At 42.2% G+C, this 13,783-nt stretch overlaps 1 protein-coding gene across 7 annotated transcripts in view; it reads right to left on the reverse strand.

Annotated features, from left to right (window-relative positions):
* The window catches only part of ANKRD6 (ankyrin repeat domain 6), a 286,595-nt gene that overhangs the window by 31,792 nt on the left and 241,020 nt on the right, over nucleotides 1-13,783 (reverse strand). For all 7 annotated transcript variants that reach the window (XM_089691294.1, XM_089691296.1, XM_089691290.1 and 4 more), the window contains 2 exons: nucleotides 10,659-10,763; nucleotides 8,657-8,794 (listed from right to left, as the gene is read on the reverse strand). In XM_089691294.1, the coding sequence (XP_089547420.1) occupies nucleotides 8,657-8,794; nucleotides 10,659-10,763 (243 nt within the window). The remainder of the gene's footprint in view (nucleotides 1-8,656; nucleotides 8,795-10,658; nucleotides 10,764-13,783) is intronic.

The raw sequence follows: 13,783 nt of genomic DNA on the forward strand, positions 1-13,783 counted from the left end.
TGCTTGCTTTAGAGACCACAGCTTGGCATTGCATGCCATTATTAAGCTTGTGATCTACCAGAACCCCCAGATCCTTCTCCACCATTGATTCCCCCAACTGTACGCCCCTCAGTATGTATGACGCATGCATATTCTTAGTCCCCAAGTGCATCACCTTACATTTATCAACATTAAACCTCATTTGCCACATAGTTGCCCAATTAAACAGTGCATTGAGGTCAGCTTGTAAGTTGGAGATGTCCTGTAAGGGCGCTATTCCACTGCACAATTTGGTATCATCTGCAAAGACTGAAATTGTATTTTTAAACTCAGACCCTATAGCGTTTATAAATATATTAAAAAGTAAGGGTCCCGCCCCTATGTTGGTGCGCCTTTTACATTGTGGGCATGGGCGTGTCTTTTGCTCTGGTTTTTCTTTGTTAAATTATTTAAAGAAGTTAACAGAAATCATTGAAATACAAAAAGTAAGGGTTCCAACACTGAACCTTGGGGTACAACCCGCTAGACCATTCAGAGTATGAATCATTAACCACTACTCTTTGAATACAGTCTTCTAGCCAGTTCTCTATCCATTTGCATACAGATTTTTCCAAGCCTGTAGACTTTACCTTACAAATTAGCCGCGTGTGGAGAACTGTGTCAAATGCTTTTGCAAAATCGAAGTTACCACGTCCACCTAAAACCCTTTGTCCAAGGTTTTGCTCACCTCCTCATAAAAAGAAATCAGATTTGTTTGACAACTTCTGTCTTTCATGAATCCATGCTGTCTGTTGCTTAAAATATTTTTTTCCCAGCAAGAACTCATCCATGTGGTCGTTGTCCTGCTGGAAAGTGAACCTCCTCCCCAGTCTCAAGTCCTTTGCAGACTAACAGGTTTTCCTGTACAGATCGCCCTGTATTTGGCTCCATCCATCTTCTTATCAACTCTGACCAGTGTCCCTATGCCTGCTATAGAAAAGCATCCCAACATGTTGCTGCCACCACCATGTTTCACAATGGGGATGGTGTGTTCAAGGTGATGTGCACTGTTAGTTTTCTGCCACACATAGCGTTTGGCTTTTAGACCAAAAAGTTCAATGTCAGTCTCATCTGTCTAGAGCACCTTCTTCCACATTTTGCTGTGTCCTCCACATGGCTTCTCCCAAACTGCACATGGGATTTCTTATGGCTTTCTTTCAACAATGGCTTACTTCTTGCCACTCTTCCATAAAGGCCAGATTTGTGGAATGCACTACTAATAGTTGTCCTGTGGACAGATTCTCCCACCTGAGCTGTGGATCTCTGCAGCTCCTCCAGAGTTACCATGGGCCTCTTGGCTGCTTCTCTGATTAATGCTCTCCTTGTCCAGCCTGTCAGTTTAGGTGGACGGCAATGTCTTGGTAGGTTTGCAGTTGTTTCATACTCTTTCCATTTTCGGATGAAGGACTGAACAGTGCTCTGTGAGATGTTCAAAGCTTGGGATTTTTTTTATAACCTAACCCCGCTGTAAACTTCTCCACAACATTATCTCTGATCCCATGATGCGGTTTGTTAACTAATATTCTCTAACAAACCTCTGAGGGCTTCACAGAACAGCTGTAGTTATACCAGTGTTTCTCAACTCCAGTCCTCATGGACCCCCAACAGGTCATGTTTTCAGGATTTCCATTATTTTGCCCAGGTGATTTGATCAGTTTCACTGCCTTAGTAATTACCACAGCTGTTTCATCTGAGGGAAATCCTGAAAACATGACCTGTTGGGGGTCCATGAGGACTGGAGTTGAGAAACACTGAGTTATACTGAGATTAAATTACAACTGGTGGACTCTATTTACGAATTAGGTGACTTCTGAAGGTAATTGGTTCCACTAGATTTTAGTTAGGGGTATCAGAGTAAAGGGGGCTGAATAAAAATGCATGCCATACTTTTCAGATATTTGTAAAAAATGTTAAAAACTATTTATCATTTTCCTTCCACTTCACAATTATGTGCCACTTTGTGTTGGTCTATCACATAAAATCCCCAAAAAATACATTTAGGTTTTTGGTTGAAACATGACAAAATGTGGAAAATTTTAGGGGGTATGAATACTTTTTCAAGGCACTGTATATGGGACTTTAAATATGCACCCCAGGAATATATGACCATATACAAATGTTAATAGTTTAAAAATGCTCTTTTATTGTATACATAATGTTAACTGTAATCAACACGCATTTGAAAGCAAAAAGTATCTCAACATTGTGTATCATGTTCAGTTTATGCGTTTTGCAGTTATCACAGGACTGAGACTATGCTTTATTATTATTATTATATAGGATTTATATAGCGCCAACAGTTTGCTCAGCGCTTTACAATATAACGGGAGACAATACAGAAACAAAACAGTTCAATACAAGAGGGATTTGAGGGCCCTGCTCCTTGGAGCTTACACTTTCACAAACTCTGATGATAAATTAAAAACCATCTACAAAAAATAATGGTAGAGTTACAAAAACAACATCGTAAACTAAAGTGAAAATCAAAATATAAACAAACATTGTCTATGCCTGTGGGGGGACACAGAGACTCAAGTAAGGGTGGGACAAATCTGTATGATATAAATGTGGATATATGAATAAACCATGTATCTTTCTCAAATATAAAGGAGAAGAGGATGAATCTGTATAGAAATGGACTTCAAGTGATTGTAAAGTTTCCCTTTTTTTTAAAATTAAAATAATATACATGTCGGGCGTCCAGGTGAGCAGCGTCCAGGATGGCTGCTCGGTAGGCGCACTCCTCGCCCACTGAACACATCGGCTGATTTGCCGTCTGTCAGGGGGGGTCAGCCAGTTGCCCAATAACCCCCCCCCCGAATTGCTGCCTCCAGCTTAAATGGGCTACCTGGGAGGGGGTTCCACGGGTGTGACCCACTTCCTGGAGACTCATATTTACTAATGTGGGACCCCATTATGTTTGTTGCCTCCTTGCCCCCTGGGGGCCTATGTTTTTGATGTATGTAGCATACAGATGTACATTGCAGACATTTGAAGGGAACTTCACCCAACTGAGTGCGACTTCACGTTCAACTCAAATCCTCATAATAGTTTCTGCAGAATGGACCACGTATTTATGCATGTCCAACAGCTTCCTTTAGTCAGGTGGATATCTATCCTTTCCTCACCCTGGTCAGACCACGATCCCTTGGTTCTACTTCTTGCACTTTCGGGGTTGACACTGCGTCCTTTTTACTGGCGCATTCCTTCACTGGCTTCCTTACACCCCCCCATATCTCTCTGCCTAAACATCTGAAGGAAGTTGAGACTTATTGTAACCTTGCATTCCTCAAAATTAACCACCTTTAGTCACCCTTGCACCCATTAGTCTAACTTTAATGTTCACTGCGCATCCAAGGCATTTAAATACCTCAGTGCCCTCATTCCTGTGGACTTAAGAGATACTTTCTTTCTAAAGTTCCATCTCCTACTCCAGAAGATGCAAACTCTTCTCCAGAGATGGGACAAAGGTTAGTATTTCTGGTCATTGCAATATTCTAAAGAGGACTATACTTCCTAAACGTTGTACCTACTATCAATTCTGCCCGTACATGTCACAACCTTCTACCTCAAGTCTATCAACTCTTTATCCTCTTAATTTTTGTGGGCGAAAAAATGTTCCAGGCTTAAAGTTCAACTCTTGACCCTTTCAAAAACTCACGGCAGCATCATGTTCCCGGATACTGTGAGGTACCAGTATGCCTGCCAATTGACTTTATTTGATTGGAGCAGACACAAGACATGAAAAAACGGGTCACCCTGGAACAAACCTTCTCGCATTTTACTCTGTTGATTATGGTGCTGCCTCCCTAACCTACCGTCTCATGTGCTACTGGGTCCTTCTATTAAGTGCTGCGAGTATTCCATCTTGAAATACAGACTATCTGCACTGCACTCCCCTCTTTACCCTGTTCTGGGTAATCTAAGCATTCCCATTGGACTCCTCTGTGGGACCATTCCACAAACTTTTTGAGGGCAATATCAACCAAACTTTGCACTTCCTTGCTAACAGTCAGTGGCCTACCCTTGACATCCTCACCTCGACGACAGGGCCTTTTAAATTGACAACTTGGAAGACCTTCCAATTAGGGCATGTTATAGAGTCCTTACCTCCCCTAAATCTTTTCTGAAACCACTTACACATTTTGAGACCCTATGCTCCACTAAGGTTCCATTCAGACACTCTCTTCCCATAGCCTATGCCCTGCTCTTCCAACCGCAGGAACATTACAAAGCTCCTTTCCTTCTCAATGGGCACAGGATTTATAAATAATTTTCTCTCCCTCACAATGTCAAAGGATACTCCGTTTCTCCCTAAAATCCTCTATAAACTCTAGACTCCAGGAAACAACTAATTATAAAATGCCATCAAGGTGGTACAGAACCCCTTCTGTCCTGCATAAAATCAACCCCGATACTCCTATTAGCTTGTAAGGGATTTCCGGCAAAGAGAATCGCGATCGGGAACGCGCATGCGCAAAAGAGATTCCGCAGAAGAGCTGCCGGTTATGCGCATGCGTGCAGGAATGCACGATCGCGCACATGCACGCACAGGTGCACACGCACGGCGAAGATTGGCGCCAGATGGGCTATTTAAAGGGGGTCTCTGCTCTGGTTCAGTGCTGACTGGTCTTCAGCTCCCCGTGTCCTGCTTACTCCTGTACGATTCCTTTGTTGCTGACCCGGCTTGTTCCTGACCCAACTCCAATTACTCTCCTGCTCCTGGTTCCTGACTTCGGCTCTGCTCCTGACTTTGGCTTTTCCTACTGATTCTGTACCGTGCTGCCCGACTGTTGATGACCCTGGCTATCCTATGACCCAGCTCCTGTCCTGTGTCCTGGCTACCTACATTGTTCTGCTGCACATCGGGCATTACCCAGAACCTACTCTGTCTGCTACTACAGTACCCAAATCAGAGGATACTCTGCCTACCAAGGTCATCATCTGCAAGAGCCGCAAGCAACAACCACTCGCGCTCTTGTCCCCCTGGTCCCTAGACTCCCTCTGTTCCAACCTCAGCGGGGTCAGGGCTAGTGACACAAGTGAGGCCGACCTCGTCAATTCAGTCTCCTATCAGGTACATGACATAGCTGTTGGTGTTGTCACTTGAAGACTGGCTCACTCCAAATATTTTATTCTTGCCCAAAATTGACTCCTTTCTGGACGAAGGTACAAGAAATCTCCCAGAAAATCATATATATTACACTTTCAGATAATCCAGCTTTCTTGCTACTTCATCACTCCTCAATTCCTGCCAAAACGTACGCAAAATCTATCCCCATCTATTGAATGCTGCTAAATCATGCATTCCCCCAAAATGGAAAGACACTAATTCTCCTTTGGTCTCACTTTGGTAATGTAAAGCTGATGACATTTTTAGTATAGAAGACCGTATTCTCCTCCCAAAATAAACATGAAATCATCAAGAAAACCTGGTTTTACTGACTAGACTTCACATTTTCAGAGGACGGTAAAGCCCTCATGTTTGAGAACGCTTGACTCTGCTCTTTATCTGAGCTGCAACCTGAGGGGCTTGCTTTTTTTTCTCTTTTTCCCTATAATGCTCTATTCCTTCTCCCCTTATCTTCGGTTAAATGGTTTGTCATTTCCCCCTGTCCATTTTATACCATGCCCCTTCTATTTATCTCCCTGCCTTGGATTCTTTTTACCTGCCCATTTTGATCACTCATTGGTTATTTTACTCCCAGATAGTTCAAGTTATTTCTGATTGAACCTACAGTATAATCAATGCAAATGTAAGGAAATAGGCGACACATGGAATCTGCAGGCCAAAAGTGCATGTCATAATAAATCCAGTAATAGGAATCCAATGGTGAAGGGAATGGAGCAGTCTGAATACCAGGGAAGACTGTGGTAGAGTGAAGCCGACTCTAATGTGGAGGAAACATAGGAAGAAACACAGCACCTCTAAGTGTAGACTGTGATGAAAGTTTAATGGTTAAAAAGTAAGTAGACAACTCACATGTTCATGGATAAATTACAGGCTCATCATTAATAAAGATGCTCAGTCCACCTCATCACCAAGATGGTGAGTCACAGTGGAATATACCACAGTAGGACGATGGAGAGTGGTTAACGTGGAGGAGATCGCCGGGATGTACTCCACTGTGGGATTCTGAGCATCGGCATCTGATGTCATCCAAGTGCGACGCATTTCTGAGCATATGCAAGGTCCGACGTAGACCAGCGTGCTCCTTTCTCAAGCATGAGATGCTTGACAAAGGAGCGCGCTGGTCTACGTCGGACCTTGCGCATGCTCAGAAATGCGTTGCACTTGGTTGACATCAGACGCCGACGCCACCGCTCGGAATCCCACAGCAGGCCGCCACAACAGAGTACATCCCAGTAATCTCCTCCACCTGAACTGCTCTCCACCGTCGTACTGTGATATATTCCACTGCGGCTTACCATCTTAGCGATGAGGCAGACTGAGCATCTTTATTAACGATGAGCCTGTAATTTATCCATGAACATGTGAGCTGCCTACTTACTTTTTAACCATTAAACTTGTATCACAGTCTACAGTTAGTGGCGCAGTGTTTCTTCCTCTGTAATCAATGCAAAACCTGATCTGTACACCCGTGTTTGTATACCCTTTTTGGTGTATTTTGTAAGCCTTGATATTTTTTTGAAAAGAAAGAAATAAGGAATAACACACAAAAAAAAAAAAAAAAAAAAAAATTGCTTCAGACACAAAGTAAATATGTAAGCAACGTTTTGGTACCAAGATCAGAGAAAAAAAGATCTACATTCACAAATGAAAAACATTTTTAACAAATCTTCAACAATAAAAAAAAAACTAAAAACTACATATTTTAGCATATTTCAATACACAATTACTATTTATTTCTTGAAAGTAATGGACTAGAATGTAAAATCTAAAATGTGCAAAAGTGTGAGCATCCGGTCAGTCAGCATTTGGCAGGACTCTATAACCCAACAGCATCTTCTAGGTACTTTTTACAGCATGTCTTCCTCTTCCTTGACACATCAGATATGCTCCAATGTTATTTTGCCAGGTCTCAGATCTAGCCACAGATGAATTTTTTTCAGCCTTAGGTCATTAGTAGTAGTTGATTAACATCTTGCTAAACAAAATTTAGCTTCTTTTCAGATTCAATTAGCATTAAAGATCCGCTAATCCCATTCTTCCATATATCTGCACGATATTCCTGCATACTTAACTGACACACAATTTGAAGATAACAGTTGCAAACCCATAGCTGACATCTGCAAATGTGTTCTTTGCTTCTCTCATTACCATCATGGTCTTTGCTGAAGAGTTCTACTTATGTTTCATTTAAAACAAAGCACTTGGTTCTAGTATACGTCATGTTTATCTTAGTGCTGTGCTCCATACTTCAGATGTTAACTTTTGAGACAGATAAATGGCTATTCCATGCAGTTTACGTTTGTGTAGGTAACACTGCACAGTGGTCTTATGCATCCCTTCTCCTGTGACATCCACACCTTCCTCCAGATGTGCTCTAGTGATATGGGAGCTTTGCATACCTTAGTGGTATAGCTCAGATATTTTTAGCCTTCCAGGTCTCTGTTCATTAGCTGCCCTCAACTACCGATTTAATAGCATTCCATATAGTGTAAGATGGAAGCAGTAAACTATCTTTTTTTTCACATATTTCCTTTATGTCCAGATATTCAACTGCTTAGTAAAATATATGGCTATTGGGTATAGCCTCAATGCCCTGAGCGACCTGATTTGTATTTACACAAAGGTGTTAAAAGATACTTTATGTAAACCCAGTAGCTAACATATCATATGTTAATGTCATTTAAAAAGTATTTGTTTTTTTTTTTTTTGTTTGTTTTTCAATCTGCAGCATTTATTAACATAATACCTGGTCATCCTGCCATCACGTTCCTTGTTTAGACACTTCCTGGTATAAGGTGACCACTGTCTCCCAGTTGTGATCCTGTGTTGTCATACTGTCACGTGTGCCCCTGGAGGACACAAAAAGTGGCCATGCCAACACATAATGTGCTCGCATGATCCACTGCTGTCAATATCAGGAATCTGATCCAGAAAAATGATGTGCAGCGGACAGTGTGGTGAGTGCATGTAGACAGGAAGTGACTAAAAAAGCTGGAGGAGATCAGCAGCACTGGCAATTATTTATCAAGCACATTGGTTTGGCAAACTAACTGTAATCTAGTTAGGGTTTCGATAATCTACTTTAGGTTTTGGGACTTTACAAGTGTGCCCAAACATTTGAGTGTGTTAAAATCTGCAAATAATTAGTAACTGTTTAACATTTTCACAAACGTTTAACAGCTATGTTTTGTTCCTTAAACCGACTGTGTTAACAGAGCCTGTATTTTTACAGAAAAAAATCTTATGCCCAAGGGTGCCTACATTTATATTAGGCTGTACATACTGTATGTGTGGAACTGAACTGATTTTGTGATTTCTTTCAGTTAGGTCTAAAGTGTAGGAAATATGACAACAATTCTGTATCACAACTATATGACAATGCAGACTCTATACTACACTGAGTACAACATTTCTAATATATGCACAACTGAGGATTCTTGGTATAAAACCCATGTAGGTAGCTGTATCATAGTTCATAATGAAAGAGGTAAGCATGTTTGGTACCTTTTCTTTAGTTTTTCCTCTCTTTCCCTTCCTCTGCTTATTTCCTGCTGTAGAAAGCCGCTGTTCATCTTTGCCATCCCCCTGTTTTAATGGTGCTTGCTCACTACTGTGCGTATCCTCAGCTGCTGAAATGCTGGCCTGAAACAATTATAATATCTATAAATTGTATCTCATATACAGTATATGTAAAAAAAAATTAGGATCTATTAAACTGCAGTTTATTCATTAAAACTTGAAAACAGAAAACAAGGCAAATGTCTCAGTGTTTGCCCAAAGTGACCAATCAAAATTTGTGTTTAAATTTTCCAGAAAGTGAAAGGTGAAACTTGCTAGGTTGCTACTGGCAACAACTGCAGTTGTACGCTCATTTTCTTCTGTCCAGTTTTAAAGCATCAGGTGCAATACGTTGCAGATGCAGTGGGGAAAACAATTTTTTGATCCCCTGCAGATGTTGTAAGTTTGCCCACTTACAAAGAAAAATCCAGAAAAAACACATGATACAAATGTTGTGAATTGAGTTGCAGTTCAGCGAGTAAAATAAGTATTTGATTCCCTACCAACCAACAATAATTCTGGCTCCCACAGACTGGCAATGTGCTCATGTGGTACACAGATTAGTCCTGTCAATTTAAGAAGGTGTTCCTAACAACAACTTGTTATGTGAATAAAAGACACCTGTGCACAGAATCTCTTTCTTTCATTCAAACCTCACAACCGTGGGCAAGACCTGCACAAGGCTGGAATGGGCTACAAGACCATCAGTAAGAAGCTTGGTGAGAAAGGAGACAACTGTTGGAGTGATTATTCACAAATGGAAGAAATACAAAATAGCCATCAATTTCCCTCAGTCTGGAGCTCTGTGCAAGATTTCGCCTCATGGGATAAGGATGATCATGAGAAGAGTGAGAGATCAGCCCAGACCTACATGGGGGGAGCTATGAAAGATTTCAAGGCAATTGCAACCACAGTCACCAAACAAATCATTGGTAACACAATAAGCCGTCATGGATTGAAATCCTGCAGTGCCTGCAAGGAACATGTACAGGCCCGTCTGAAGTTTTCCAGTGAACATCTAAATGATTCAGCGAAGGATTGGGAGAAAGTGCTGTAGTCAGATGAGACCAAAATTGAGCTCTTTGGCATTAACTTGACTCGCTGTGTTTGGAGGAAGAAAAATTCTGACTATGACCCTAAGAACACCATCCCTACAGTCAAGCACAGAGGTGGAAACATTATGCTTTGGGGCTGTTTCTCTGCTAAAGGTACAGATCGTCTTTGCCGCACTGAGGGGTCAATGGATGAGGCCATGTATTGTTAAATATTGAATGAGAACCTTCTTTCCTCAGCCAGAACACTGAAGATGGGTCATGGAAGGGTCTTCCAGCATGACAATGACCCAAAATACCACCAAGGCAACAAAGGAGTGGCTCAAGAAGCACATTAAGGTCATGGAGTGGCCTAGCCAGTCTCCAGACCTTAATCTTATAGAAAATGTATGGAGGGAGCTGAAACTTCGAGTTGCCAAGTGACAGCCAAGAAACCTCAAGAATTTAGAGAAGATCTGTAAAAAAGAGTGGACCAAACTCCCTCCTGAGATGTGGGCAAACCTAGCAACCAACCACAAGAAACATCTTACCTCTCTGCTTGCCAACAAGGGTTTCTCCACCAAGTATTAAGTCATGTTTTGCTTGCAGATCAAATATTTATTTTACTCACTGAACTGCAACTTAATTTATAACATTTGTATCATGTGTTTTTTCTGGATTTTTGGTTGATATGCTGTCGCTATCATTTAAAATACAACTATGATAAAAAATTTTAGACCCTTCATTTCTTTGTAAGTGGCCAAACTTACAATATCTGCAGGGGATCAAGTAATTATTTATCCCACCGTATAGGAACAAAAAAAATATATATAGTTCTGGTCTGCTAGAAATATACAAGAGCATAAAGCATCATGAGACCGTTAAAATGTCAAACAAGATTACAGTACAATTCATACTTTACTATCTGCTATGTCCTCTCTTGGCACAGACTGGGCTCTCCTCTCCTCCTTCATTTTCTCCCTCTTCTTTCTTAAACTTCTGCCACGGCTAAAACGCAGGACCTAGGGAAATATTTATATAATGTCTATTATGCTTTTCTAAAACCATATGACGTTGCCAGGAATATATTATACATTCATAGAGAATAATGGTTTGTTTAAATCAGAGCTTTTTTTGGTCAGAGAATAGGTGCAGAATTTCATCCTCTTCGCCGCCCGAGTGCTATATGTGCTATGTGTGTCATAGGGTGGGTGTGGCCAAAACAGTCGTCTTAAAGGGGCATTGTCCACAACTCACCACCTGTGAACCACTGTCCCGAGCTCACCTTTGCATTCCGCCATCCACAACTCACCTTCGCAACCCCTGTCCACAACTGTCTCCACTGCTCTTCTGCCCACATCTCATCTCTGCACCCCTATCCACAACTCATGTCTTCACCCCCTGTCCACAACACACCTATGCACCTCTCTGTTTGAAAATCACCTCTGAACCCCCCCCCACCTATCACTAGCCACAGCTCACCTCTGCACTCCCTGATCACAGCTAACCTCTGCTACCCCAACCATAACGGTCTGCAGCGCTCTTCTATATCTACCTGTCCACAACTCACTGTGCACTGCCTGATCGCAGCTAAGCTCGGCTCCCCCATCCGCAACTCACCTCCACACCCCCTGTCCGTGACTCAACTCTGCAGACACCCCCCATCCACAGCTTACCTCTGCACCTCCTGACAAAAGCTCCCCTCCGCACACTGTACCCCTTGCACAGCTCACCTCTACACCCTTAGCCATAGCTCATCCCTGTTCACAGCTCAACTCTGTACCCCTTTTCCACAACTTATCTTTGCAGTCTCCGCAACCCCACACCCCTCACCCCCAAACAGCTAAACTCTGCAGCCATCTTCCACAGCTTACTTCTGCATACCTCTTCAGCTCTGACCTCTGCAGTCCACAGCCCTTACCTTTGCACCCCCTTCCCTCTCTACTGGCTTGCTTACCTCTCAGAGCACAAATGCTTGTTTACTCACACAGTGCGCTATCACTTGTGGCTCCCCTTCTCCCCATTTAGCATCAGTGGCAGCAAGACCATTGCGCAGGGGTGTTGGCATCCGAGCACTGGGTGGCAGTCCTGCCTCACTCCCATAAACACAATGCACTGGGTCAGCTGTTCCTCCCTTGTTCCAGCCCTCATTGCAGGGGCAGGGAGGGTTCTGTGGGAGCCAGTTATTGGTAGATATTGCTATAGTCATAAGCTGGGTAGAAGATTTTTGATTGCTTGCTGTGTATCTTGTGCTTGGACACGGTCCTAGCTTTCTAATCTGCATTTGTATATGCATTGCTTTTAAGGGTCATGTCACTCAACGATCCTGTGGCTTGAGACAATTCACCAGCAACCAGATCGCTTAAAAGACCACTTACCTGTTTATATTGAGTAGCTCCCATGCTAGCTGGATTAGTGAGATTTTGTCGCTGCTCGCTCACTAGTGAGGGAGATTTGGCAGCATTCCAAGCCAAAGAGAAAGTGATTCAGCAGTATGTGTAACATGGCCCCAACACTACATCTGATCACTTCTTGTAAAATGTGTCCACTTTATGTTTAATACCAAGGTGTTTTTTTAGCCACATGTTACTCAGTCTGAAATAAAAGTACACTGGAAGATGTCCATATGTTGAAAATCGCTGGTCTACATTAATGATTCCCACTGCAAAAAAAGGTTTAAACTCCAGCCAGATGTAAAAACCAGCCACATTAATGCAATTTTGTATCCTGTGAGTTTGACCGGGTATCAGCCTCTCACAGTTCTTGTACAACAGGGCTCAGAGGAAAAGCCAGAATGAGAAAGATTAGCTCATCAATCTGCAGGTCTCCTTTCACTATCCAGTCACCCGTCAGGTACCAGACCTGTAGGAGATAGGAATCAGTTCTTTTGCCCTGCCAGACAGGGCTGTGCTGTGTGGCAGAGCTATGTAAAATCCCAAGACTGGCTAGACAGAAATATAAATTCTTTTCAGGTACTATATGTATTTCAACTGTGTAATTTAAATATTTAACTGTAGTTCAGCTTTAAGCTACAATACTGTTGACTTGGCTAAACTATAACCTTACATTCATAGTTGAACATTTCTAATGTCTAAATTTCATTAAATAGTCTAAAACATAGTATATATAGTACAGGCTGTTTGACAATCACACATTGAAGCAAGCAACCCAGTATCAGGAATAGCAACCAAACAGCTTCCATCTCCTGTGTTTCTAATGCAGATCTGAAAATAAAAAGTGAAAGGTGAATGGTTGCTATGGGCAGCAAAGAACGTGTTATCACAGTATACACTAGAAGGATTATTATTATACTAGATTTGTATAGCACCAACAGTTTGTACAGCACCTTATGATACTTCATAACCATATCTTGAACCTAAATTTCAGGATCAGTTGCTTCAATCTCGGCATTTAGAGTTTCTACATTTCATACATCTGTGTTGTTCTATATCACTTTAATCCCATTATATTTTGGTATGAGAAAACGCCAAAAATTCTAATTAAATGCTAAAAATCTGAGTAACTTATTAGGGACTTAGGCCAGTGGTTCTAATCCTTTATAAAACCAGGGCCCAGTAGATTCTTTCAAAATCTTCCATGCCAACAGTAAAAAACAAAGTTTACATTAACACAATAAAAATAGGGGAATGCAAAATATGCACTGCAATGTTGGAATTCTGTGGGTGGGACTGAGTGTCACTATGGGAGGGAAGATTAGGGCTTTGGAGTGGGTTAGGGGGCTCTGCAGTAGACTTGGACCTGTACATGATGAGTTTTCTATAGAGGACTATGAGCACTGTGGGACACTGTTGAAAATTTGGGGTACTATGGAGAGCTGGAGGCTCTGCAGTAGGCTGGGGAGGGGGGGCACTGTGGGGGTAAGGGGCAGTGGAAGTTGAAGGCTCTCAGGGGGCCTGGGGGCACTGTGGGCCACTATGAGATATTAGGAAGCACTATGGAAACTGGGAGGCGCTGTGGGAGGTTAGAAGATCTGCAGCTGGCTGGAAGCTCGGGAGAAGGGGGGCTGTGGCCTGACAGTTGA

Source organism: Staurois parvus, unplaced genomic scaffold (genome assembly GCF_062004578.1).
Source record: "Staurois parvus isolate SC_StPar_1 unplaced genomic scaffold, SC_StPar_1.0 ptg000561l, whole genome shotgun sequence".
Lineage (NCBI taxonomy): Eukaryota > Metazoa > Chordata > Amphibia > Anura > Ranidae > Staurois > Staurois parvus.